This window comes from Sorex araneus, chromosome 4, assembly GCF_027595985.1.
Source record: "Sorex araneus isolate mSorAra2 chromosome 4, mSorAra2.pri, whole genome shotgun sequence".
NCBI classification, from domain to species: Eukaryota; Metazoa; Chordata; class Mammalia; order Eulipotyphla; family Soricidae; genus Sorex; species Sorex araneus.
In genome coordinates, this window is record NC_073305.1 from 12,515,460 (window position 1) to 12,540,050 (window position 24,591).

A 24,591-nucleotide genomic window follows, 5' to 3' on the forward strand; every position below is an offset into this window, starting at 1 on the left:
GGCCGCACGGGGCGGGGGCTGCTGCGCCCCCAGAACGCTCGTTCGGTCATTCATTCTCCCGCGCCCCGGTCCGGCCTTCACGCTTCTTCACTGCTTTGTTCCCGGGGGTCTGGCACTGCAGGGGGAGGGGACGGCTCGGGATGCGTATAGGCCCCCAGACGGCCGCCTCTTCGATGGAGTGACCCACCCCCCTCTCTGGGTGGTTTTTAATTCATTTGATTTAGTTTTATTTGGGGAAGGGTCTACACCCGGCGGTGCTCAAGGATTACTCCCCGCTCTGCACTCAGGAATTACTCCTGGCGATGCTGGGGTGGGGGTGGGGAGCGGAGGGGGTGTTATATGGGATGCGGGGATCAGGCCCAGGTGGGCCCGCGTGCTAGGCAAGCGCCCGACTTTCTGCGGTTCTTTCAGGTGGGGTGAAGTGTGGGGTGGGGGTGGGTCAGTAGAATCAGAAGCGCTGGGAATTCCACAGAGAAGCAAATGCTCAGGCTCCAATCCTGAGTGGAACTCTGAAGCACGCCCCCTCGCCAGCCCAGCCCCTGCTGCCCCTGCAGCCCAGCCCCAGCACTTGCAACCTGTCTCTGTGGACTGAGATTTGCACTTCTCCGGAGTGAGTGCGACTGTCACTAAGGCACAGGGGGACAAGTGCTGTCTGTTGGAGCGGGGGAATGATCAAGGGCTGTGGAAGCATCTAACGTCCTCTAGCTATTGTGGGTAGAGGCGCTGTAGGGGTCAACTCTCCCCCAGCTCAGGGCTTGCTTACCCCCCTGGCTTCCCTCACCTGCAGGAGAGGCCCCCTGCCTGCTATTCCTGCTAACCCCACCCCCCTTTAGGGAATTTACAGGTTAACCAAGGCTGCTCAGAACTGAACGCTCTGCTCAGAAGCAGCATTCAGGGTGAGATCAGTGAGAACCTGTTCCTGATCGGACTTAAGGCAGGTGGGGGCGAGGCGAGGTGGGATGGGGAGACCAGTTCTCTGTTCTCTGGGGCTCCTGGAGGGCACCCTGGGATTAAAGAGCATCTTCCCCGAAGTCATCGAGGAAGACAGCTTCTTAGCAAGTCTTAGCATGCTGTGTCCGGAGTGGGGTGCGGTGTCCGGAGCGGGCTTTGTGTGAGGGAGGAAGGACGTCTGACCGTGAGGAGCCCTGACGGTGATCTGGATATCTGAGTGCACATTCTGCCCTACACAGCTGCTGTGAACCCTCCCCACCCGGAACCCCGTGACATCCAAGTGATTCTCCTCATGCCAGCCGCCGCCAGTGGGCTTCCGAAGTAGGTAGGCATGTGGCATCCTGGCTGATTCAGCCCTGCCTCCAGCCATCCCTTCTGGCCCAGTGACCAGAGCACAAAGCCCAGCGACTACAGGAGACGCTGGTAACTAGCAACTGAGGTGGGAAAGCAAACAGTTGGAAACGGTCTTTCTAAGGAAACACCAGGATCTGGAATGAGTCCTGAGCCCTGGATGAAATAAGCCAAAGAGAGAGAACGCCCTAGAAGACAGAGGCAGTGGGTCGGGGGAGGAGCCAACAGGTCGGGGGAGGAACCAACAGGTCGGGGGAGGAGCCAACAGGTCGGGGGAGGAGCCAATAGGTAGGGGGAGGAGCCATGGAGTTCCCATGTCCCCCTGTCTCCAGCATCACCCAAAGGAGTGGAAAGTGGATGTGATTCTTCTGTGTCCCCTCGAGAGCCAATCACGGAAGGTCAGAGATGTTGGGGGCTGAGCCAGGAGCCCCAGACAACTTTTAGTTTACGTCTGTGAGTTGGATATGGATACCTGGATACTCATAGCCTCTTACCAGGAATGTTTTGTCATTGCCTGCAACGACCAAAGACAACGATTCCTGCACTTAGAAAAAAGCCTATGAAGTGCCAAGGTGCGCCTGAGAGTGAGGCGATTTCTTTAGGCCATGCAGATATTCGTGGTTTGGGCGGTTAGGTTAGGAAGAGAATCTTCGGGGCTGGAGCAATAGCACAGCAGGTCGGGCGCTTGCCTTGCACGCGGACAACCCGGGTTCAATTCCCATCATCCCATATGGTCTCCTGAGCAGCGCCAGGAATGATTCCTGAGTGCAAAGCCGGGAGTAACCCCGGTGCATGTCTGGGTGTGACCCAAAAAGAAAAAAAATCTTCTAGAAAATGTGGCCTGCTTGAAAACTTTTCATCCTGACTCCACAAATCCAACTCGGACTGGAAGTTGTCATTGGCTTGCTCACTTCCTTCCTCTCTTCTTTTTCTTTTTTCATTTTTCTTCTTTTTTATATAAAAGGGTGTGAAATTGATAATTGTGTAATTGATCAAGACCATCAAGTTCAGGGGTCTTTATCCAAATACCACGTCATAATTCAATATTTATGCATGTTGTTCTGTGATCAACACCATCTGTTAACATCCATCCCCATACAGCTAATTGTTCTTCTCTGGCTGGCTGATTTCACTTAGCAAGTGGTCAAAGTGATAAACTAGATAGACTGAAATTCATCAAAATAAGAACAAATCTTTCTAGCTCTCAGTGATGCCACCACAATCAAAGAATGGGAGAGAATATTTTCGAGAGGGCACAACGCCAGCACCCCTGGAATGTGAGCCAAAGTATTTCTGGGGTTGGGTTATGGGCTATATTGACCCACCGACTTCTCACTATTGTGTGTGTATGTGTTGTATGTGTGTGTGTATTGGGGGAAGGGGAGGGATGGGGCCACACTCTGCAGTGCTCAGGGGCTATTCCTGGCTCTGTGTTCAGGAGTGACTCCTGGCTATGTCCAGGGCACCATATGCAGGGCTGGAGATTGGACACGCATTGGCTGCATTGCAGTCAAGCACCTTAGCCGCTAGTCTGGTTTCTCCAGCCCTTCCTCTCTCTCTCTCTCTCTCTCTCTCTCTCTCTCTCTCTCTCTCTCTCTCTGGTCTACAGTAAGGTTGCATTGGTTCTGTAACAAAGAAAATGCTCAAAGAAAAGAGGAAACTCTTCTCTGACATAGTTGCACAAAACAGACTGGCCTTTGATCTCAAGTCTTCTGGCGTGTTTCTTACATGAGAATACATGTTCAGGGCCTGGAGAGATAGTAGAGACTAAGATAGTTGGCTTAGAGCTGACCCCGGTTTGATGGCTAGCACTGCATCTGGTCCCTGAGCACTACCACAGGCGATCCTGGAACACAGTCAGGAATAGATCCTGAGTACAGCTGGGTATGACTCAAGACAAAAAACAGGGATGCTCTCAAATCACATCCCATTGAATCACATTCTCTCTGGCCCCCAGCGATTACTTCAGTCTCAGTATAGTTCTTTGACCATCCCAGCTATTTCTGGCCCCTCAGCCTAGGCTGATAGATTTGTTACATTGCCCTGGACCCCCTTCAGAGCAAAGGTCATTTCGCTGGACCACTGTGAAATGGCCTAAGAACAGGAACGTGTCCTGTACCCTTGTGACCCAAATCCTTTGTGCGGGTCTGGCACGCGGGAGCTCCATCTTGTGCTTTGTCAAAATGAATCAATGGAGAGAGGAGCGTGAGTAGATAGATGGTGAATGGGAGGACACATATTTATATGGAAAAAGGGAATTGTAGTGGCAGGGTGGGGAAAAGGATGAATGGATGTCTGTGTGGATGTCTGTATGCATGGTTGAATGTGAACGGATGAATATATGGATGGATGAATGTGTGGATGGATGGATGGATGGCTGTGTGGGTGGATGAATGTGGATAGATGAATGTGGATGGATGAATGAGTGCATGGGTGAATGAGTGGATGAATGGATGGATGGACAAATGGATGGATGGGTGAGTGGATGGGTGGGTGAATGGGTGGATGGATGGGGGATGGATGAATGAGTGAATGGATATATGGATGGATGGATGGGTGGGTGTGTGGGTGGGTGGATGGATGGATGGGTCGGTGGATGGATGGATGGGTGGGTGGACGGATGATGGGTGGGAGGGTATGATGAGCTGCCGGGGAGGGTACAGTGTGTAGATTCTTGAGCCCAAGGACTGTGTGGTCCCAACCCACCGCGGGGTGGCGCCCCGCACCACCTGCGTACCGGGCCGGGCGCCTGCCCCGTCTGCCCAAAAGGAACTTGCAAAAGAGGAACCTTTTGTCCCAGGCAGCGGTGAAAGGTTCCTGGGTGACGCAGGCTAGTAAACAAGTTGAAAAAGCGCTGCGCGGCGGCCCACGTCAAGGGAGACGCGCAAACAGGGCCGCGGCGGCGACCTTGGCTCCGCGCGCCCGGCCGGGTCGGGGTCTGAGGCCGGGTGGACGCGCAGCGACTGGTCGGGGTCGGCGGAGCTGCGCGGCGGGGCTGCGGCGCCCGCGTCGGTGGGGGACTCCAGAGGAGCTGGGAAAGCTGCAGGGAGGTGTTGGAGTGGGGGTCGGCCCTCAAAACCCGCCACGCCTTTCACCTACCCCAAAGCGAACACCCCCCACACTTCCGAACCCACAGGATTCCAAACCGAACCGGAGAGCCCACCAGCCCAAGGGAATCCTAATTTGTTCTAAATGCAGAACTCTTTCTTTCTTTCTTTCTTTCTTTCTTTCTTTCTTTCTTTCTTTCTTTCTTTCTTTCTTTCTTTCTTTCTTTCTTTCTTTCTTTCTTTCTTTCTTTCTTTCTTTCTTTCTTTCTTTCTTTCTTTCTTTCTTTCTTCTTTCTTTCTCTTCTTTCCTTTTACTCTCTTTTTTCTTTCTCTTTTTCTCTTTTTTCCCTTTCTCTTTCCTTCTCTCCCTCCCTCTTTCCTTCTCTCTTTTCTTTCTTTCTTTCTTTCTTTCTTTCTTTCTTTCTTTCTTTCTTTCTTTCTTTCTTTCTTTCTTTCTTTCTTTCTCTCTTTTCTTTCTTTCCTTTTACTCTCTTTTTTCTTTCTCTTTTTCTCTTTTTCCCTTTCTCTTTCCTTCTCTCCCTCCCTCTCTCCCTCCCTCTTTCCTTCTCTCTTTTCTTTCTTTCTTTCTTTCTTTCTTTCTTTCTTTCTTTCTTTCTTTCTTTCTTTCTTTCTTTCTTTCTTTCTTTCTTTCTTTCTTTCTTTCTTTCTCTCTCTCTCTTCTTTCTTTCTCTTTCTTTCTTTCCTTTTACTCTCTCTTCTTTCTTTTTTCTTTCTCTTTTTCTCTTTTTTCCCTTTCTCTTTCCTTCTCTCCCTCCCTCCTTCCTTCCTTCTCTCTTTTCTTTTTTGCTTTCTTTTCTTCTTTCATTCATTCTTTTCTTTCTCTTTCTCCTCTCTTTCTTCTCTCGAATACTGCTATTTATTCAGCCATTGATTAAGCTAATTGAATTGGGCATGAACTCCACATTCCTTTAAAAAAATTTTTTTTAAGTTGGATATCCATGAGATCGAGCATTACAAAGCTGTTCATAATTGGGTTTCAGTGATACAGTGACCCAGCACCCATCTCTCCACCAGTGTATATTTCCCACCACCAATGTCCCCCTCCCTGCCCCGTCTCCCCATGTCCATCCCCGGACCCCCACCCTGACCCCCATCCTCCCTCTATGGTCTCTCTCTCTTCTTTCTTTCATCGCCAGAAATTACCCCTGGTGATGCATGAGGGACCCTATGAGATGCTGGGGATAAAATCTAGGTCAACTGTGTGCAAGACAAATGCCTGACAGATTGTCCTGTCTCTCTAGCCCTCTTAGCACTGTTTAAATTCCAGGAGCGAACAGAACTCTGCTTCCCTAAGGGAATTTCTTTGTTTTATTATTATTATCATCATCATTAGTAGTAGTAGTAGTAGTAGTAGTAGTATTGGGCTGGAGTGATAGCACAGCAGGTAGGGCATTTGCCTTGCATGCGGCTGACCTGGGTTCGATTCCTCCATTCCTTTCGGAGAGCCTGGCAAGCTACTGAGAGTATTCTGCCTGCACGGCAGAGCCTGGCAAGCTACCCGTGGCATATTTGATATGCCAAAAACAGTAACAAGTCTCACAATGGTGCCCACTCGAGCAAATCAATGAACAATGAATGACAGTGATACAGTGCTATTATTATTATTATTATTATCATCATCATCATCATCATCATTATCATTATTACTGTGTGTGTGTGTGTGTGTGTGTGTGTGTGTGTGTGTGTGTGTGTGTGTGTGGTGGGATTGGGTTTTAGGGCCATATTCAGAAGCACTCTTGGACTATTCCTGGTTCTGTGCTCAGGTGGTACTTGTGGCCTGGTGATACTCGGGGGGCCTGGTGGTACTCATAGGGCCAGTGGTACTCAGGGGGACAGGTGGTAATCAGGGGGCCTGGTGGTACCCAGGGGGTCCTTATGTGTTGCCATGAATTGTCTCAGGGTCTGCCCCATGCAAGGCAAACACCTTAGCCCCGACGCTACCATGCCAGCCCCACATTCTTGGGTTGAGCCAGACATTCATTTTGCAGCTTTCTGAGAAAGACTCACACCTTTGAGGCTCGATTCCTGAAGAGCTGGCGTTTCCAGGTGGCTTGCTGGGTGGAACTCTCAGCAGCGACCGTCGTCTCCTGGGATATTTGGCGATCCATTGTGGCAAATCATAGTTTCCAACAATAGACAGAGGTGTATGCTGGTACCACCTGCTCTTCTAGAATCTTCTTCTCTCTCAGGACACAGAGACTGCCCCCCAGGATGGGGGAAGGTGGACAGGGCTCTGTCACCATCCGGACAGAGGGACCGTGGCAGACTGACCTTCCAACCCCGATCATCACAGTGACGGGCTCCTCCTGGCTCTCTGTTGGGACCTTGGGAGCCGGAAGCTAGTCTCCTTCTGAGCAAGTGCCTGGCCACTGGACAGGCCACGTGTGGCTGCTGTGGCTGGGGGCCTGGCAGAGGTGGCGGCTGAGAAGGCACAGTCCCGGGGATATCGCTCAAGTGGTGAAGCTGTTTATCATTCTGGAAGTCTCACCCTACTTGCCACCTCCTTCGTCCTTCGTCCATGCATTAAATCCCTTCCCCTTGCGTCAGCAGTTCAAACACTCTACCCTCGTTTCTAGAATCTCGACTGTGGCCCCTATAGCAACATAAAGGATTCATTTCTAAAAAAAAAAAAAGAGAATGCACAGTCCCCAGGCACGTGAGGGAGCAAGGCCCTCTCTCGGCACGTTGGTCTAAAAGCGTCCTCAGAGGAGCCACGACAGTCTGCGGCAGGTGACAAGGACGCAGCTGATGCCAGGTGGAGCCGAGGTGGCTACTCCCCACCCAAGCCGGTGTGAACGGAAGCCTTGAGAGCGGAGCCCGAGCTGGCACCCTCGACAGGTGCCATGTCCAAGGGGACCTGTCGGGCAGCCAGGAGGCCTGGGGCTCCGCTCGTGGTGCCAGGATCCAGTCAGCCATTCACACACTTGCAAAGACTCGGCAAGGGCTGGTGAGAGTGGCCAGGAGTGACCCGGAGCACCGAGCCAGGAAGAGAGAGCGGCCCCAGCTCTGCCAGGTGTGTCCCCTGCGTCACAGAGGGGGACACGCACCTCCTCACCCCAGTAGCTCTTGTCCTCAGTGGTGGTGACTCAAGGGCTCGCGGGGAGGAAGCACAGCAGAAGGGCGCCTCTCTGGAGCGCACCTGCCTCCTGGCCGGGGCTGGAGTGACGTCACCTGCCCCGCTGCCCCGGGCCCCGCCTGTGCCCGGCCTCTCGGGCTCACCCCAGTCTGGGAGAATGCCGCCAGCTTCCTCGGGAGCACGACCGAGGGAGCCCAGGGCTGCTGGGGCCACACGCCCAGCACCTGAGCCAGAGGTCACCGAGAGCCCGGCTGGGGGACAGCAGAGGGCAAGGGGGCCAGGGACGAGGCAGGAGGCCAGAGGGGGAGCCCCTGGGCAGGGAGGGGCCAGGAAGCCCCAGTTCAGCTGGCCCCAGGAGGACTGTCCACAGTGCTGGGCCGCCCACTGCTCCCTGGACCCTGGCTGAAGAGGCTGCAAGGGGGCCCCGGTCACCCACCAGGTCACCCACACTGAGCCCCACACATGCTCACACACACCACACACACTCATAACACACAACATACACAACACACACACAACCACCATACACATACACACACCACATATACCACACACACCACGCGCACACACAACACACACACTCACACAAACACCACACACACGCACCACACACCACACATACCACACACATCATACGCATACACAACAACACACAAACACCTCACACATACACACACCACACACCATACATATCACACACACAAACACCTCACACATGCAACACACAACACACACCACACTAACACACCACACATACCACACTCACATGCACACACCAAACACTACACACATCACACACTCACATGTGCAGTCACACACAACACACACATTCAACACACTCACAATACACCACACCTACATTTACAACACTACTCACATACACACCACACACACTAACGCACACCACATCCACTCACACCCGTACACACCTGTATAAAAATAAAAATAAAAAGAAAAGGGCGCGCAGGCGGCGAGGCAGGCGAAGGAAGGAAGAAGGCCAAACTGGTTGCTCGATCAGTTTATTTCATGTCCATCTCCATTCTCCTCTGATTCTCCTCCTGCTTCTTTCTCCCCCATCCTACTTCATTCTCTCTCTCTCTGCCTCTCTCCCGGCTCTCGGTCTCTCTCTCGATCAGTGGATCTGGCCCCCATGAATCTGGCCCCGATGGATCTGGCGCCGTGGATTGGCTCTGGCCCCCAACCCACTCTTACAGCCTAGTTAAATCTCCACAGCATGAGGGGGTTGGGGCATACACATAGGTGTGGTCAGCAATAGGGTAAGGTTCTTTTCCCTCAGGGGATGCTTCTCCTAGGACTTAATTCTCTTTCAGCAGGAGGATCCACCCAAGGGCAGAGTCCCATGAATGTGTTTCTCTTCTCCTCTGCCAGCAAACATATAAGAATTCATAATATTAATTATTTTGTATGGACACAATAAGAGATGCATTAAAGCTTATAGAATTGCTCTCCTGGGGCCATCTCAATCTCAGACTACAGTGCTCAGGCCAGATCAGTCTTTCCTATCCCTGGCAGGGTCCCAGTCTCATAATTACTATTGGATCATGACAGCATTTGTCTATGATCAAGCTCTTAACTTATAGTTAAGAATTAGGCACTTTGGCCAGGCCCATCTCGATGCCAGGGTAGCACATAACTCACCGCTTGCCCTGGATCCTTCCCGTCCCACGTCGGGGACCCTACTTTGGGGTGCTAGGAACTGAGGGCAACTGAGGCTCAAGTGGAGAAAGCAGATGCCCAGGAGGGAATATCGAGGCCAATTAAGTCTTAAGTTATAAAAACATAATATTGTCTTCTTGTGTCTATACAAAAAGACATAGCTTTAAAGTAAATTATTCAAAAGGCATAAAGAGGAGAGAAAGGCAATGTTATAATATTCAGTGTCCTAGGAAGTTCTGACCTTACCAATTAACAGAGTTTGATTAAGGGAAGAGCAGATAAACTGGTAGAATTGGTTACAGATAAACAAAAGAATGGGAGTGACTCGGGAGCACTTTGATGGGTGTGACTGATAAACCTAAGCTCCTAGTGGCAAGGGGGAAAGGACAAACCAATGATATCCAACACACACCATACACACATACTCACATACATACATACATACACATACATTCACATACATATACACACATACATACATTCACACACTTATACTTTCATACGCCCCTCAATACCTACCATACCCCATATACACACATACCTCAAATACATACACCCTGCACATACACATATACACATCACATATATACATACACGACAAATATACATAAACATACCATACATACATACCACACACACACCACACATATACACATGCACCAGTGGCAAAGAATCAAAGATGCCTCCCTTTGTAGAGAGGTGATGTCAGAGGGAGGGAGGGAGGGAGGGAGGGAGGGAGGGAGGGCAGGGGAGGGATGGGATGGGGAGAGAGAGAGACAGGTAAAGAGAGAGAGAGGGGGAGAGAGTCAGAGAGGGAGAGACAGAGGGTGAGAGAGAGACAGAGGGAAAAAGGGAAAAAGAGGGGGAGACAGAGAGGGGCAGACAGAGAGAAGAGAGAGAGGGAGAGACAGGGAAAAACAGAGGGAGAGAGAGAGGGAGGAAGAGGAGAGAGAGGGGAAGAGAGACGTCGTCCTCCCATGGGGCCCCCACTTTGCCTCCCAACCCTCCTTTTTGTGGCTTCACGTGCCTCGAGAGTGCGGGGCTCCCGGGGGTCAGGCATCTCCGCCCCTGCATTCACCGGGCCCTGATACCCAGCTGGTACCTGCCCCCCTCGGATACCAGCCACGGGGGAGCCGCACGCCCCTCCCCCACCCGGCCCGGGAGCGCGTGGGAGAAGGCAGCTTCCTGGGACCCCGAGGGACCCTCGCTGGACCTGGAAAGCCCCATCTCTTTAAGCTGCCCCCCTTTGGATACATATCAGAGGTACTGCAGGGGCGGGGGTGGGGGGTGCCCCCCAGCCCCCCTGCCCCCCTGCGCATTGCTCCGAGCCCACGGACCATACAGGGACTCCCACCAAAGGCCCCCGGCCCCTCCAACGTGGCAACGCGCCTGACGCCGAATGAGAAACATTTGCTTTTGCAAGAAGTGGCCAGAGGCATGGAAAACAGTCTGCGGCGGGCCCAAGACCAGGTCAAGGCCCATTTCCAGGTCACTGAAGAGGTCCTGGCCCCAGGAAGGAGGATGGCCCGAGGCGGGCTGGGGCACAGCGGCGGTGAAGACACCGGGAAGAGCAGTGGAGCGTGGGGGTGCCAGAGCATCGGGGTGCCTGGCTCCAGGAGGCCTTCTGCCCGCCCACGCAGGACGGGGAGCCCAGGCCCGGCCCCGCAGAGGCCTAGAGGTGTGGGGGGGGCGGGGAGGGGGCGGGTGGGAGTGCTGGTGTTCTGGGCACTGGGGGGATAGGGCATGTGTGTGTGTGTGTGTGTGTGTGTGTGTGTGTGTATAGGAGAACGGGAGGATGGGACGAGGCCTGGTTCCGGATTGTGCCCCCCATCTCCCACCAACTCGGGAATGCGCACGGGGGCGGGACCCTAGCTCCGTGGGGAGGGTTCCAGCCCGCCTGGCAAGCAGCCCACCTTGTCTCCAGCCCCACGTGATCTCCGGCACCCCCAGGAGTGACCCCTGAGCATGGAGTCAGGATCAGACCCTGAGCACCGTGGGGTGTGGCCCCCACTCAAACAAAAGCTCACACTTGTCCTGTGCCCCCCCATGCCCCTCCCCCACCCTGCAGGACGCCTTCTGCTCCAGGCACATCCCCAGGGAGCAAAAGCCATCCCTGCGGGTGTGGGGACCCTCCCTGCAGCAGCAGCGGGGAGCCACAGCGGAGGATGCTGCAGCTGGAACCCTGCTCCTGCTCTAAAGGCGAAGATGCTTGTCTGCCGGCGACCGACACGGCCGTGCAAGGGGCTGGGGGCAGCCTGGAGGGATGTGAGCTTTTCCACGTCCCCTCTTGGCTGTTCACACAAGTCATGTAGAAAAACCCACTATACTAAAAACAAACACGTGTGGCCATCGCCCAGCAGCCGGCACCCAGGGGCGGGGACTGCTTCTATCTCTGTAAGTAGATTTTTCACTCCTTGGCACCTTCCTGGACCATCCTGTTTGAACCAGGTCGGGCTGCCATGCGACAGCTATTGGCAAGCAGTGGACCCTCTCTCTTTCTCTCTCTCTCTCTCTCTCTCTCTCTCTCTCTCTCTTTCTCGGTTCATCACTGGCCCAGGGCCTTTGCATATGCCAGGCTCAGGGGCAGTGACAGTCTCCCGTGAGTCTCACCCTGGTGGGGCCTCATATCCCGAGTGCCCGCTGTTCCTACAGTCCCAAAGAGGACGTGTCTCGTCGTTCCAGTCTAACTGGAATGAATGTCCAGGTTACACTTAGGCTCCCTTTCTGACAGGAACCTCTGGGCTGCCGGGGCATGAGGAGCTGGCCCGTGGCACACACACACACACACACACACACACACACACACACACACACACACACACACACAGCTGTCACCTTAGTGCCAGCTCTTCCTCGTTGCTCTTCTTGCCGCCCCGGTGCTCAGGGGCTCTGGCTGAGTGCTCCTGGCCAGGCCACCCTCTCTCCCTGGCCCTGTGTCCTTCTCGGTAACAGAGTCCAGAGGCCGAAGTTCCTGTGGAGAGAAGGCAGCATCGACACGACCCTGGGGGACGGCACAGCCCCGGGGGCCCTCCTGTGTGGGGTCTGAGGTGCCAGGGGAGGAAGGAAGCCAGGACCCTTGCCTGGAAATGCAGACCCTCCCCACACCTCAATGCACCTCCAGAAAAAAAATTCTATCACCTAAATAAAGCAACTTTTTGGGGGGGCTGGAGAGATAGGAGAGGGGTGAAGGCACTTGCCAACCTAGGTTTGATCCCCAACACTCTGGGAGAAACCCCAGAGGACAGAGCCAGGAGGCGTCCCCAAGCACTCCTGGTGGGTGTGGCCCCTAAATCAAAGCAAAAGAAGAAAAAGGAAAAAAAAATAAAGAGGAAAGCAACCCCCCACAGCCCAGCCCCCGGAGCTGTGTTCTCCCGGCCGGGAGATCCGCTCTGAGTGAAGTCTCGAGTTTCTCCCCTTCTCAGTCCCCTCCTTCCCTCTGAGGTCTGCTGTGTTTCATCGTGGTTGATTTGGGGCCACACTGATGGCTTCCTCCCGGCTCCGCGCTCAGCAATCACTCCTGGCGGGGCTGGGGACCCTTCGGGGACGGGGAGTTTGCACTGGGTCGGCCGTGTGCGAGGCAAGCGCCCGCCCGCCCGCTGTTGGAGAGCTCTGGCCCTGGGGTTCTGTTTTTAACCTCGCTGAGTGCTGCTGGCACCGTCCCTGGGCGGTTGGAAATAGCAGCAAGGCAGGCGGGGGAAGGACTCCAGAAGCAGGGAGCAGCCAGGCCTGGCGGGGCCCTTCCCCAAGCCCGCCAGGTCCGGGTCCAGGAGGACCTCTGGCTGCCTCCTTCCTGCTGGGCCCCCAAACCCCAAATGTCTCGGTCTGGTGTTTTGCTGTTGTCTTCAGAATGTTCTGGCATAATCCCTCCCTTGTGCCAAAGGACACTGAGGCAGGACGCCTGGGTGAGATGTCTGCTTTTTGGGGGGGGGGTCACACCCGGCAATGCTCAGGGGTTCCTCCTGGCTCTGCACTCAGGAATTACTCCTGATGGTACTCGGGGGACCATATGGGATGCTGGGAATTAAACCCGGGTCGGCCGAGTGCAAGGCAAACGCCCTCCCCGCTGTGCTATGGCTCCAGCCCCTGGGTGAGATGTCTGAATCGCCTCCCCTGATCCCTGCCAGCCCTGTTGTCATGGGGAGGGGGGGCAGTGGCTCAGCACAGAGAGGGGGGCCCCACGAGGCCTGTGCCCGAGCAGGGCTGACTCGGGACCTGTGCGCCTCCAAACCGGAACCCCCTGCCCCACATCCCGCCTCTCCCCCTCTTGTCCTTTTTAATTTTTTTCCGACCGACCCAGTGATGCTCAGTGCTCAGGGCTGACTCCTGGCTCTGTGCTCAGGGATCACTCCCGGCAGGGCTCAGAGTACCTTGTGGGGTGCCGGGGATCAAAACCTGTGTAAGGCAAGTACCCCAACGGCTGTTCTATCGCTCTGGCCCCGTTCTTGTCTTTTCCAAACAGGCTTGAAGAGGAAGCAGATACTTTTTCTCAGCTATGTCCAGCAGCTAATCTGAGCGTGCCTGTCGCTCGCCTGACCCTCCCTCACGTGAGCATGGGGTCACTGTCCACGTGCTGCCCCTGGCCAGTGAGGTTGACTTCTGGGCTGGTGCCGGGGGCCTCCACCGCCTTGTCTGGCTTGGTGGGGCCGCTAGGAGGTCCCCGCAGGTGATGGGGGACAGAGAGAGGTTGGGTGCTTCTCTTCTTCCCTGCCCAGCACCTGAGGTGACCCGCTGCCTGCGTGGGCTGCCTCGCGCCTCCCCGCCCCCGGGTGGGCCCCCCTGCCCTGACCTGTCCAATCTCGTCAAGAGTCCTACTATGAATTTAGTCCCTTCAGCCTGTTTGGGGTCACTTTCTTGTCCTGCTGGACACCTACTGAGTGATGGGATTCCCACAGAGCCTGCTCCACACACACACACACACACACACACACACACACACACACACACACACACCAGCAGAACCATCCGGTGACCGCAGCTTGTACCGCTCTGAGACCCCAAGCAGAGTCTTGGTTGCCCTGCATAGAGCATTGGCCTGAGTATGGCATGAGGCTGTTGTTTCTTTCGTGGCCCCTAGTGTTGCAGGCGGCTGTGTCTTTCTGTGGCCCGAGTGTGACAGGAGGCTGTGTTCCTTCCGTGGCCCTTAGCGTGATAGGAGGCTGTGGCCCTTCTGTGGCCTCTAGTGTGTCAGGAGCCCTTGTTCCTTCCGTGGCCCCCAGTGTAGCAGGAGGCTGTGTCTTTCTGTGGCCCGAGTGTGACAAGAGGTTGTGTTCCTTCCGTGGCCCCTAGTGTGGCAGGAGGTTGTGTCTTTCTGTGGCCCGTGTGTGACAGGAGGCTGTGTTCCTTCTGTGGCCCCCAGTGTGACAGGAGGTTGTGTCTTTCTGTGGCCCGAGTGTGACAGGAGGCTGTGTTCCTTCTGTGGCCCCTAGTGTGACAGGAGGTTGTGTCTGTGGCCTGAGTGTGACAGGAGGTTGTGTTCCTTCTGTGGCCCCTAGTGTGGCAGGAGGCTGTGGCCTTTCCATGGCCCTAGTGTGGCAGGAGGCTGTGTTCTTCCATGGCCCGCTTTGGCGGGAACAGAACCAGTAACAGGCAGGGTGGAGGTGGGGTGGGCACGCGTGGTTGGGGGAGGCTCTGGGAGCTGCGGGCTGGGGTATGGTGTGAGGCCTGGGAGTTGGGAGATGGCATGAGGGTTCAGGATTGTGGGGAGGGCGTGAGAACTGTGGGTGGTCACCGTGGGAATTCAGGGTCAGGAGGAGGTGGGAGGTGTGGGGGGGGGTTCTGCTGAGAGATGGCCGTGAGATCTCCTTTCACTAACAGACACACCACTGGAGCCTGAAGCGACATCTTCCTGTGGGCTGTGACACTGATGCTGGGGACCCCGGCCCCTCCCCCACTCCCACACACCCCACCCTCACAGCTGGCCCTGGGCTTCAGCTTCCTGTCAGCGCTGCACGCGTCAGCCTCACTCCTGCCTCGGGCCTTGGCACCTGCCGAGCGCCCTGGACCGCCCTTTCCTCTTGCCCCGCCTCATACTCCGCAGTGCCACCTCCTCAGAGGCCCTCCCTGGTCACTCTTGTCCCAGCACTGGCTCTCCTCCACCTTCCTCTTCTCTCTTTGACTCGGCCCCAGGACGTTAGCAGCTGTTGGCTGAACACCCCCGCTGCCCAGCCCGTCAGATCAGCAGTGTTAACTCGGGCGGCTTGTCACCCGGGCAGGGACCCTCACCGCTCTTGCTGGCTGCCAATCCCTTTATACGCTGCGGCGTGAGTGTCGTGAGGAGCTCCTCTCCCCCGGCACAAGTGCCCTACAGCATCCCTGGCAGGCTGGTGACCCTGGGCGGGGCTGGGGGGTAGGGGGTGGGTGCCAGTGGGAACCCCGAGGGCCCTCGGGGTCTTCCCTGCCAGCCCTTCCTCTCTCTGGCCTCCCCACGGCGCCCTACCTGGTCCCCACTGACACTGGCCCCCGCCAGGGCCCTGCAGCCAGGACGGGGGGTGACAGGAGCTGTGGCACTGGCAGCGCGGGGTCCTGGCTGCTCCGAGGGCCAGAGCTAGTGACTAACCGCTGCTGTTTGAGCTCCTGCCATCAAGCACCCCAAGTTGGGGCAGAGGGGGTGCTCGCTGGTTTGTTCATTGAAGGAGTAGTTCTTTTGTTATTTTTTTTGGGGGGAGGCTTCCCCAGCGGTGCTCAGGGATTCTCTGGATTTACTCCTGGCTGTGCTCAAGGAACCCTATGGGATGCCAGGAACCCGAGTTGGCCACGTGCAAGGCAAACGCCCTCCCCACTGTCCCACCGCTCTAGCCCCTGAGGAGGAGTTCTTTGTCCTTGGTGGCTTGTTCATCACAGAGGACAGACTTGAAGCGTCGATACCTAGCCTGCTTCACCCGGGAGCCTCGAATCTCCTGCACAGCAAATGCTCTGGGGATAGCAGCTGTGCGTGTCCGGGTATGTGTGTCCAGATGTGCCCAGGTGTGCGTGCCCAGGTGTGCGTGTCCAAGTACTCATGTCCACGTGCATGTGTCCATGTGTGAGTGTCCAGGTATGAGCGTCCAGGTGTGTGTGTCCAGGTGAGCATGTCCAGGTACTTGTGTCCACGTGCATGTGTCCATGTGTGAGTGTCCAGGTATGTGTGTCCAGTTGCGCATATCCAGAGGCACGTGTCCAGATGTGCATATCCAGGTGTATGTGTCCATGTGTGAGTGTCCCAGTGTGCATGTCCAGGTGTGTGTGTGTCCATGTATGAGTGTGCAGGTGTGCATGTCGAGGTGTGTATGTCTAGGTGTGTGTGTCCACGTGTGAGTGTCCAGGTGTACGTGTCCCGGTGTGCGTGTCCAGATGTGCATGTCCAGGTGTGTGTGTGCCCATGTATGAGTGTGCAGGTGTGCATGTCGAGGTGTGTATGTCTAGGTGTGTGTGTCCATGTGTGAGTGTCCAGGTGTACATGTCCCAGTGTGTGTGTGTCTAGGTATGCATGTCCGGGTGTGTGTGTCCACGTGTGAGTGTCCAGGTGTACATGTCCCGGTGTGTGTGTGTTAGGTGTGCATGTCCAGGTGTGTGTGTCCATGTGTGAGTGTGCAGGTGTGCATGTCGAGGTGTGTCCATGTGTGTATGTCTAGGTGTGCATGTTCAGGTATGCGTGTCCAGGTGCGCGTGTCCAGGTGCATGTGCATGCATGTGCGGTGTTTGACGCATTTATAGCAAAGTGCCCTTGAGAGCCAGTGAGGTCGGGACCTCAGCACATGCCAGGCCAGGCCAGGTGACACAGGCCAGACAACAGGGTGAAAGGAGGCCGAACCCACATTCCCTGAGGGACAGAGATTTCTCAAACACAGCGCCAGAGGCAGAATCCCTAATTGCATGCGGCCTTGAAACAGAAACCAATCACTCGAGACCTTCGCCGCCTGGTCTGTGGAGGGCGTTCTTCCGCGGCCGGCAGCCTGTCCGTATCAGGAGGGGAAAGAGCAGAACCCCCTTAAAAGTCGGGGGCAAGCAGGCCAAGGAAGAAATGCAAACTGGGCCGGAGCGATCATACAGCAGGAAGAATGTTTGCTTTGCACACGGCTGACCTGGGTTTGATAGCCCCGGCACCCCGGATAGTCCCCTGAGCCACACCGGGAGGGACCCTTGAGTGCAGAGCCAGGAGCAAGTCACGAGCACTGCCAGGTGTGGCCCCCAGACCAAAGAAACAGCAAGAAAAGGGGAGCACATTCAACCTGGGGCTGTGGCTCAGGACCACAGCCTTGTGATGAGAGACCCTAGCTTGTACCCCCAGAATCACCCCCCATACCAAGGGCTCTGCCTCTGTCATCCCCAGTGTGACCATCCTCCCATTCCTGTCTCACCCAGCGCGTAGGACCCTGGAAAATTATGGCAAGAACAGCACAGGGAAGGGAAGAGGGACATGAGCCAAAAAGAGACATACCGACAAAAAAAAAAAAAACCAAAAAACAAAAACCAACCCAACGAAATAAACCAGAAAAAACCAATGATCCTTTTAATAAAGTAATATTTGGTGCTCACAAGACATGGCAACAGGGACCAGATTCCTGACCAGATAACACTGGAGGGGGAGTTTGTCACAAATATCAGAGTGAAAAGTCCTTTTTGGGGGGTGGAGGTTCACATCCGGTGATGCTCAGGGCTTACTCCTAGCCCTGAGCTCAGGGATCACTCCTGGCATGACTTGGGGGGACCATATTAGGGTGCCCGAGATAGAACCCGGGTCAGCCGCGTGTGAGGCAAGCACTCTCCCGCTCGACTATCTCTCCAGCCCTCGGGAGGTACTCTTTGACCCGGAAATCTCACCTTTCAAATTTATCTTAAAGAAAAGATAGGATAAGTACACAAAGACGCATGCCTTGGGCGACTTACTGCAGCCTGCGTGGGTCTGACGGTGAGAAACTGCAAAAGAGCAGAAATGTGCTGTGAGAGTAGAATTTCTAAGTAAATTACAACACAACTGCCTCTAGGGAACATTAGACAACCTTGAAAAGTGACTGCTACGAATCTATCATTGCTGGCACAGGAGAAGTTCATCACACACAATTAGAGTCCTCTTTATTTTTTATTTTTTGGGTTTTTGGCTCACACCCAGCGATGCTCAGGTAATATTACTCCTGGCTCTGAACTCAGGAATCACTCCTGGCAGTGCTGGGGTGACAGGGATTGAACCCGGGTCAACTGCAAGCAAGGCAAACGCCCTACCTGCTGTACGATCGCTCTAGCAGTCCTCTTTAAAAAGGGCTCCAGACAATGCTCTGGACCCAAATTGGGGCCAGCAACACCGGGGGGCCAGAGGGAGGAGGTGCCGCCAGCACACCTTCTCCAGATGGAACCCTGGCGACACTGAGCAGCAACTAACACGGCTCCAGGATTCGGGACTGGGACACATCCGAGCCTCGCGGCCGCTAACGTGGCCGCGGGACCTTTTCTAAAACCTGAAAACATACAATCTTTGAATGGAAAACTAATTATCAAATGCCTCCTTATTAGGGTTATCTTGTTTGGGGATATAACTCCCACAACAATAGTGAGTTTTGTGTTGAAATATGGAACGTAATCAAGGTGAAGAGAAAATAAAGTGAGGTTCATCAGTTATACAGTTGGGGTGGGGGGGGTATACCAGGGATTTTGGTGGTGGAATATGGGCACTGGTGAAGGGATGGTGTTTGAATACGGTATAACTGAGACATAAACCTGAGAACTCTGTAACTTTCCACTTGGTGATAAAATTTTTAAAAAAATAAAAATTAAAAAAAAATAAATAAAAAGGGCTCCAGAAACCAGCTATTCATAGAGGAATTAAGGAGCGTAGCAAGGTCTCAGCAGATGATGGGGCAGTGTTGGCCTTCCACGGGAAGGTCATCCCGACAGCTGCTACGTAGGGAAGGCACTGAGGGATTGGTGCCAAGAGAGTTACTTACAGAGCTGACTCCGAAAGTGGATGGGGTGGGGTTAACTGTGTTCAGGGAGAGGGACTGGGAAGTTACTATTTAATGATGAAAACATTCTGGATATGATGGCGGTGATGATTGTAAAACAAGGTGAATGAGCTTTTTTTTTTTTTTTTTTTTTTAGGGGGGAACACCTGGTAGTACTGTGTGATTACTCCTTGTTCAGTGCTCAGGGTTCATTCCTGGTGGCGCTCAAGGCATCATGTGTTTGGACCTATGGCCTCTCGCTTGAAGCAAGTGCTCCAACCCTCTGAGCCCTCTCCCGACCCCATGAACTTAATTCACTCAATGGGGTACTTGAAGAGTTTAGTAAATTATTTTATGTGTTTTTAACTCCAAGTTTCAAAAACAGTATGCCTAACATACTCGGTTTTGTCCTATAGCAAGAAAATGCCAACAATGTTGTGATTATAAGTTTTTTTTTTCTGATACTTGTTTATGTGGACTGCTATTTTGGGCAGAGACAATATTTATTATCATACTAATGTATTTATCTTGTGTTTTGAGCCACATTCAGAGGTGCTCAGAGCTTACTCCTGGCCCTGCACTCAGGGATCACTCATGCGAGCCTCAAGGGACCATATGGGGTTCTAGGGATGGACACAGGATCAGCAGCCACCACTGATTACTCCCGGCTCTCAGTTCGGGGACTGGAGCGATAGCACAGTGGGTAGGGCGTTTGCCTTGCATGCGGCCGACCTGAGTTCAATTCCTCCATCCCTCTTGGAGAGCCTGGCAAGCTACCAAGAGTATCTCGCCTGCATGGCAGAGCTTGGCAAGCTACCTGTGGCGTATTTGGTATGCCAAAAACAGTAACAAGTCTCACACGGAGACATTACTGGTGCCTGCTCGAGCAAATCGATGAACAATGGGACGATAGTCCTAAAGTACTACAGTGCTCAGTACAGGGATCATTCCTGGCAGGCTATTGAGACCTCTTGGGGTACCTGGGATAGAACCTGGGTTGACCACACACAAGGCAAGCAAACACCCTACCTGCTGTACTATCACTCTGATACCAAATATATATTACTTTTTTTTTCTTTTTGGGTCACACATGGCGATGCTCAGGGGTTACTCCTGGCTCTGCACTCAGGAATCACTCCTGGCGGTGCTCAGGGGACCATATGGGATGCTGGGAATCGAACCCAGGTCGGGTGCATGCAAGGCAAACGCCCTACCCACTGTGCTATAGCTCCAGCCCCTGTATTACTTTTAAAATTACAACAAAGGTGGGTTTTTTGTTTGTTTGTTTGTTTGTTTTCTTGTTTGGGGGCCATACCCAGCAGTGCTCAGGGCTTACTCCTGGCTCTGTGCTTGAGGACCACTCCTGGTGATGCTCAGGGGACCATATGTGAAGCCAGAATCAAGTGCCCGACCTGCTGTGTTATCTCTCCAGCCCGTGTTGTTTGCTTTTGAATGGATGTACCTGTATGTCTGTTTTGAGTGTGCTTCTTTGTGTTGAAATGTTTTGTTTGGTTGGCTTCTGTTTAGGGGACACCCCCGGTGGTGCGCAGGGCTTTGACTCTTATCTGCACTCACGGATCCCTCCTGGTGGGCTCAGGGGACTCTATGGGACACCAGAGATTGAACCAAGGTCAGCCGTGTGCAGAGCAAGCCCCTGCCCAACTACCGCATCTCTCCATTCCCATCTGTCTTATTTTTAATTTATTTTTATTTTTTATTTTTTACTTTTTGGGTCATACCTGGGGATGCACAGGGGTTACTCCTGGCTCTTCACTCAGGAATCACCCCTGGCAGTGCTCAGGGGACCATATGGGATGCTGGGATTCGAACTTGGGTCGGCCGCATGCAAAGCAAACATCCTACCTGCTGTGCTATTCCTCCAGCCCCCTCTGTGTTATTTTTAAAGACACTTAACGCTACCTTTTGTTTCATGAAACCATTGGTGCCAATGCTTCTCCTCTATTTCTTTTTCTTTTCTTTTTTTCTTTTTGGGTCACACTCAGCGATGCTCAGGGGTTACTCCTGGCTTTGCACTCAGGAATTACTCCTGGCAGTGCTTGGGGGACCATATGGGATGCCGGGGATAGAACCCGGGTCGGCCGCGTGCAAGGCAAACGCCCTACCCGCTGTGCTATCGCTCCGATAACTTTTCTGTGCTTTTGTCTTGCGGAGAGTAACTCAAGGTTTGCACCCTGCTCTTTTCACACCCCTGTCGATCAGATAGTCTTGAAAACATTGGTTTAAGCAGAGCAACACCCTCCCCGGCCTGCATGGGGGCAGCGCCCAATTTTCTTGGAAACCAACTGGTTTTCATCTCCTCTCAGAGGGTTGGGAAATGCAGGTTTGCTCCTGCCCTGACTGCGAACCCGACCATCTCCTTATTCTTTTCCAGGAAAAGATCTTGCATTTCGCATCTTGGGAACTTTCTGGAAACGTGCCTTTTCTCCGCTGGACGGCAGAGACCTGAGGTTGGTGTCTTTCTCTGTCCCCCAGTGTGGTCCATCTGGTCTCTCTCCCTTTGCCTCTGGCCCCGTTTTTTCCCTGCTGGGCTCTGAGGCAAGGCCGAAACTCCTCCCCCATCTGGCAAGTGGCTGCTGTCAGGCGCGTGTGGGCAGGGCCAGGCCCCTGTCCCCCGTCTGTCTGTCGCTCTCAGGTTTCATGTCATCCCTGTGCTGTCCCCAGACTTCTGCGAAAAGCTTGCCCTGCATGTCCCCGTCAGCGGTCACTCATAGCCCCATCCCCGCTTCCTGGGGCCGACTTGGGGTGGCAGCCCGTCCCCCTTCCCCCTTCTCCGAGACTTACCAGACAAAGTGGGAAAGGGGGCCAGGAACTCCAGGCTGGAGGTTGGCCTGAAAAGCAGGTGTTAAACTTCGAGGACTTTAACCAGGCAGTAGTGATTCATTAACTCCTTGTCACCCCCTCCCCCTCCCCACCAGGCCAGGCTGTTTAAGCCAAGAAGCTGCCAGATTCTACCAGGGGTGTGACCTACCTGGGCCTTCCTTCTCTCCTCTTTTCTCCTCCTCCCTTCTCTTCTTCTCTTCTCTTCTCTTCTCTTCTCTTCTCTTCTCTTCTCTTCTCTTCTCTTCTCTTCTCTTCTCTTCCCTTCCCTTCCTTCCTTCCTTCCTTCCCTTCCCTCCTCCCTTCCCTTCCCTTCCCTCCCTTCCCTTCCTCCCTCCCTCCTCCCTCTTCCCTTCTCACCTTCCCTCCTCCCCTCCCTCCCTCCTTTCTTTATTTCTTTCTTTCTTTCTTTCTTTCTTTCTTTCTTTCTTTCTTTCTTTCTTTCTTTCTTTCTTTCTTTCTTTCTTTCTTTCTTTCTTTCTTACCTTCCTTCCTTCCTTCCTCCCTCCCTCCCTCCCTCCCTCCCTCCCTCCCTCCCTCCCTCCCTCCCTCCTTCCTTCCTTCCTTCCTTCCTTCCTTCCTTCCTTCCTTCCTTCCTTCCTTCCTTCCTTCCTTCCTTCCTTCCTTCCTTCCTTCCTTATTTCCTCCTTCCTTTCCCTCCCTTCCTTCCATCTTTCCTCCTTTTTTTCTTTCCTTTTTTTGGACCACACTTAGTAGTGTTTAGGACTCAGTTTAGGATCTGTGCTCCGGGATCACCCTTGGGCGCTGGGGTCAGGATTGGGTGGCTGTGTGCAAGGCAGCGCCCTACCTGCCACACTATCTCTCCAGACACGTGCTCTTTTGCAAGGTGGGGGTTTGGGGAGGGTATCCGAGACCCGCCAGCTTTGCAACACAGCACCCAAGGGTAAAGCAGACATGAGCGAAGGCACCCGGGCACGTGTCTGAAGGCAGGTCTCGGTGTTGAGAGCAGCTGGAGGCCGGGAAGCTGCCCTGAGGAGGGGAGGAGGGGGGGGGGGCGAGAATGAACAGAGGTGAGGGGGGCCGGCAGGGGCAGAGCACTCGCTGCTGAGGCAGCGCAAGTGGCAGACCCGCCCTGCCCCCTCCCCCAGGAAGCTGAAGTTTGGGGTCTGGGAGAGGAGGTGCGGAAATCTGGAGACTGAGGGGATGGTCCTAAGAATGGCCCAGGGTGGGCATTTGGGGGCTGGGAGTCAGAGAGCTGACCTGAGCCACGCATGTCTAAGCTTCTGCATTCATTCATTCATTCATTCACTCATTCATTCCACCCTCAAAACGTGGGATGTGGCCACTCTGCCTTGGGTCAGCCCTTATCTTTTTTATTTTTATTTATTTTTATTATTTTTTTTAAATTAGTGAGTCACCGTGAGGGTACATTTACAGATTTACACATTTTCGTATTTATGTTTCCCTCCTACAGTGTTCGTGAGCCCATCCCTCCACCAGTGCCCATTCTCCATCACCAATGAACCCAGTATGGGTCAGCCCTTATCTTGAGAATAAGGTACCACAAATGAATTAGACCCACACGAGGGGGCACTGCCCCCGTGAGCCTGTGCTGGACCTGGGGGTGTGGTGCCAGAGGCCTGTGGTCTCCCATCCCCCTGCATCAGCCTCATTGGAAAAGACCGCTGTTGGCCCATTTTACAGATGGGAATGACCACAAAGGAGGGGGACACACTTTGTCCACAGTTGCCCATGGGGAAGTGGCAGGACACTCAGACTGTGGGGCGCAGAGGTCTTGTTCTGACAGAGCCCCCCACACCACCAGCCTGGGGCCTGGTGAGGAGAGTAAGTGGCCGTGGGGCAGCGGCCGGGCCGTCCAGAGTCAGAGTGTGGGCCTAGCAGTTTCCTCAGCTGGCACGCCCCTCGGCCCAGCCAACTGTATCCTACCCTGTGTCCCAAACCCGTGTCTGTGGGGGCTGCCCCCAACTGTCCCAGGTGGAGTCGAGTCACAGTCCTGCTGGGGCTCTGGGCAAGGCAGGAGTTGGCGCGCTATAGTGTCAGGCCCCCAAACTCACATTTAAAGACAAACCTAAAATGTGACACTTTTTTTTTTTGTCCTGGGAGGGACACATACCCAGTGGTGCTCAGGGATCACTCCTGGCTCTGCTGACTTAGGGGTTACTCCTGGCTCTGTGCTCAGGAGTATAATCCTGGCAATGCTCAGGGGACCCTATGGGATGCCGGGGGTCAAACCCCGGTTGGTCACTGCAAGGCAAACGCCCTTCTTGCTGTACTATCTCTCCAGCCCCTACAGTAACTATTTTTGGAAATAAAACCTTTCGAGAGGTACACTGAGTCAGCGAGGGGACTGCAGAAGGCGAATGAGTGCAGAACTGCCCTTGGACAGAGCCATCTCCTACCACCTCTGTCCCAGAAGTGACAGGGAGCTGGAGGGGGGGGGTCCCTGAGCTCGGGGCCAGGGATGCTGCCGACTATGGCAGCTCGAGATGATTCAGACACTGTGCAGTGGGTGAGCTGGACGCCTTTGCTGCAGACTTTTGCTCTGGGGTGCTGGTGGACCCTGGGTTATGTCTGGGGGACTTTGGAGGTGGGGTGTGGCAGGGGTGGGAAAAGGGGGCCTGTGAACAGACCCTCCAGGGCTCATGAATGTAGCTCACCAGGGGCATAGCAGACCTGGCCCGTGAGTCGGGAAAGGCAGGCTGGCGGGCACCAAGTGCGTGTGGCATGGTGGTGC

General features: G+C 54.2%; 1 protein-coding gene across 1 annotated transcript in view; it reads right to left on the reverse strand.

The window, feature by feature from the left end:
* Positions 1-46: 46 nt before the first annotated feature.
* LOC129404212 (mucin-1-like) overlaps positions 47-24,591 on the reverse strand; it is a 27,635-nt gene continuing 3,090 nt past the window's right edge. The window contains exons 2-3 of the mRNA XM_055135038.1: positions 4,173-4,342; positions 47-115 (exon numbers count right to left, since the gene is read on the reverse strand). Of these exons, the coding sequence (XP_054991013.1) occupies positions 47-115; positions 4,173-4,342 (239 nt within the window). The remainder of the gene's footprint in view (positions 116-4,172; positions 4,343-24,591) is intronic.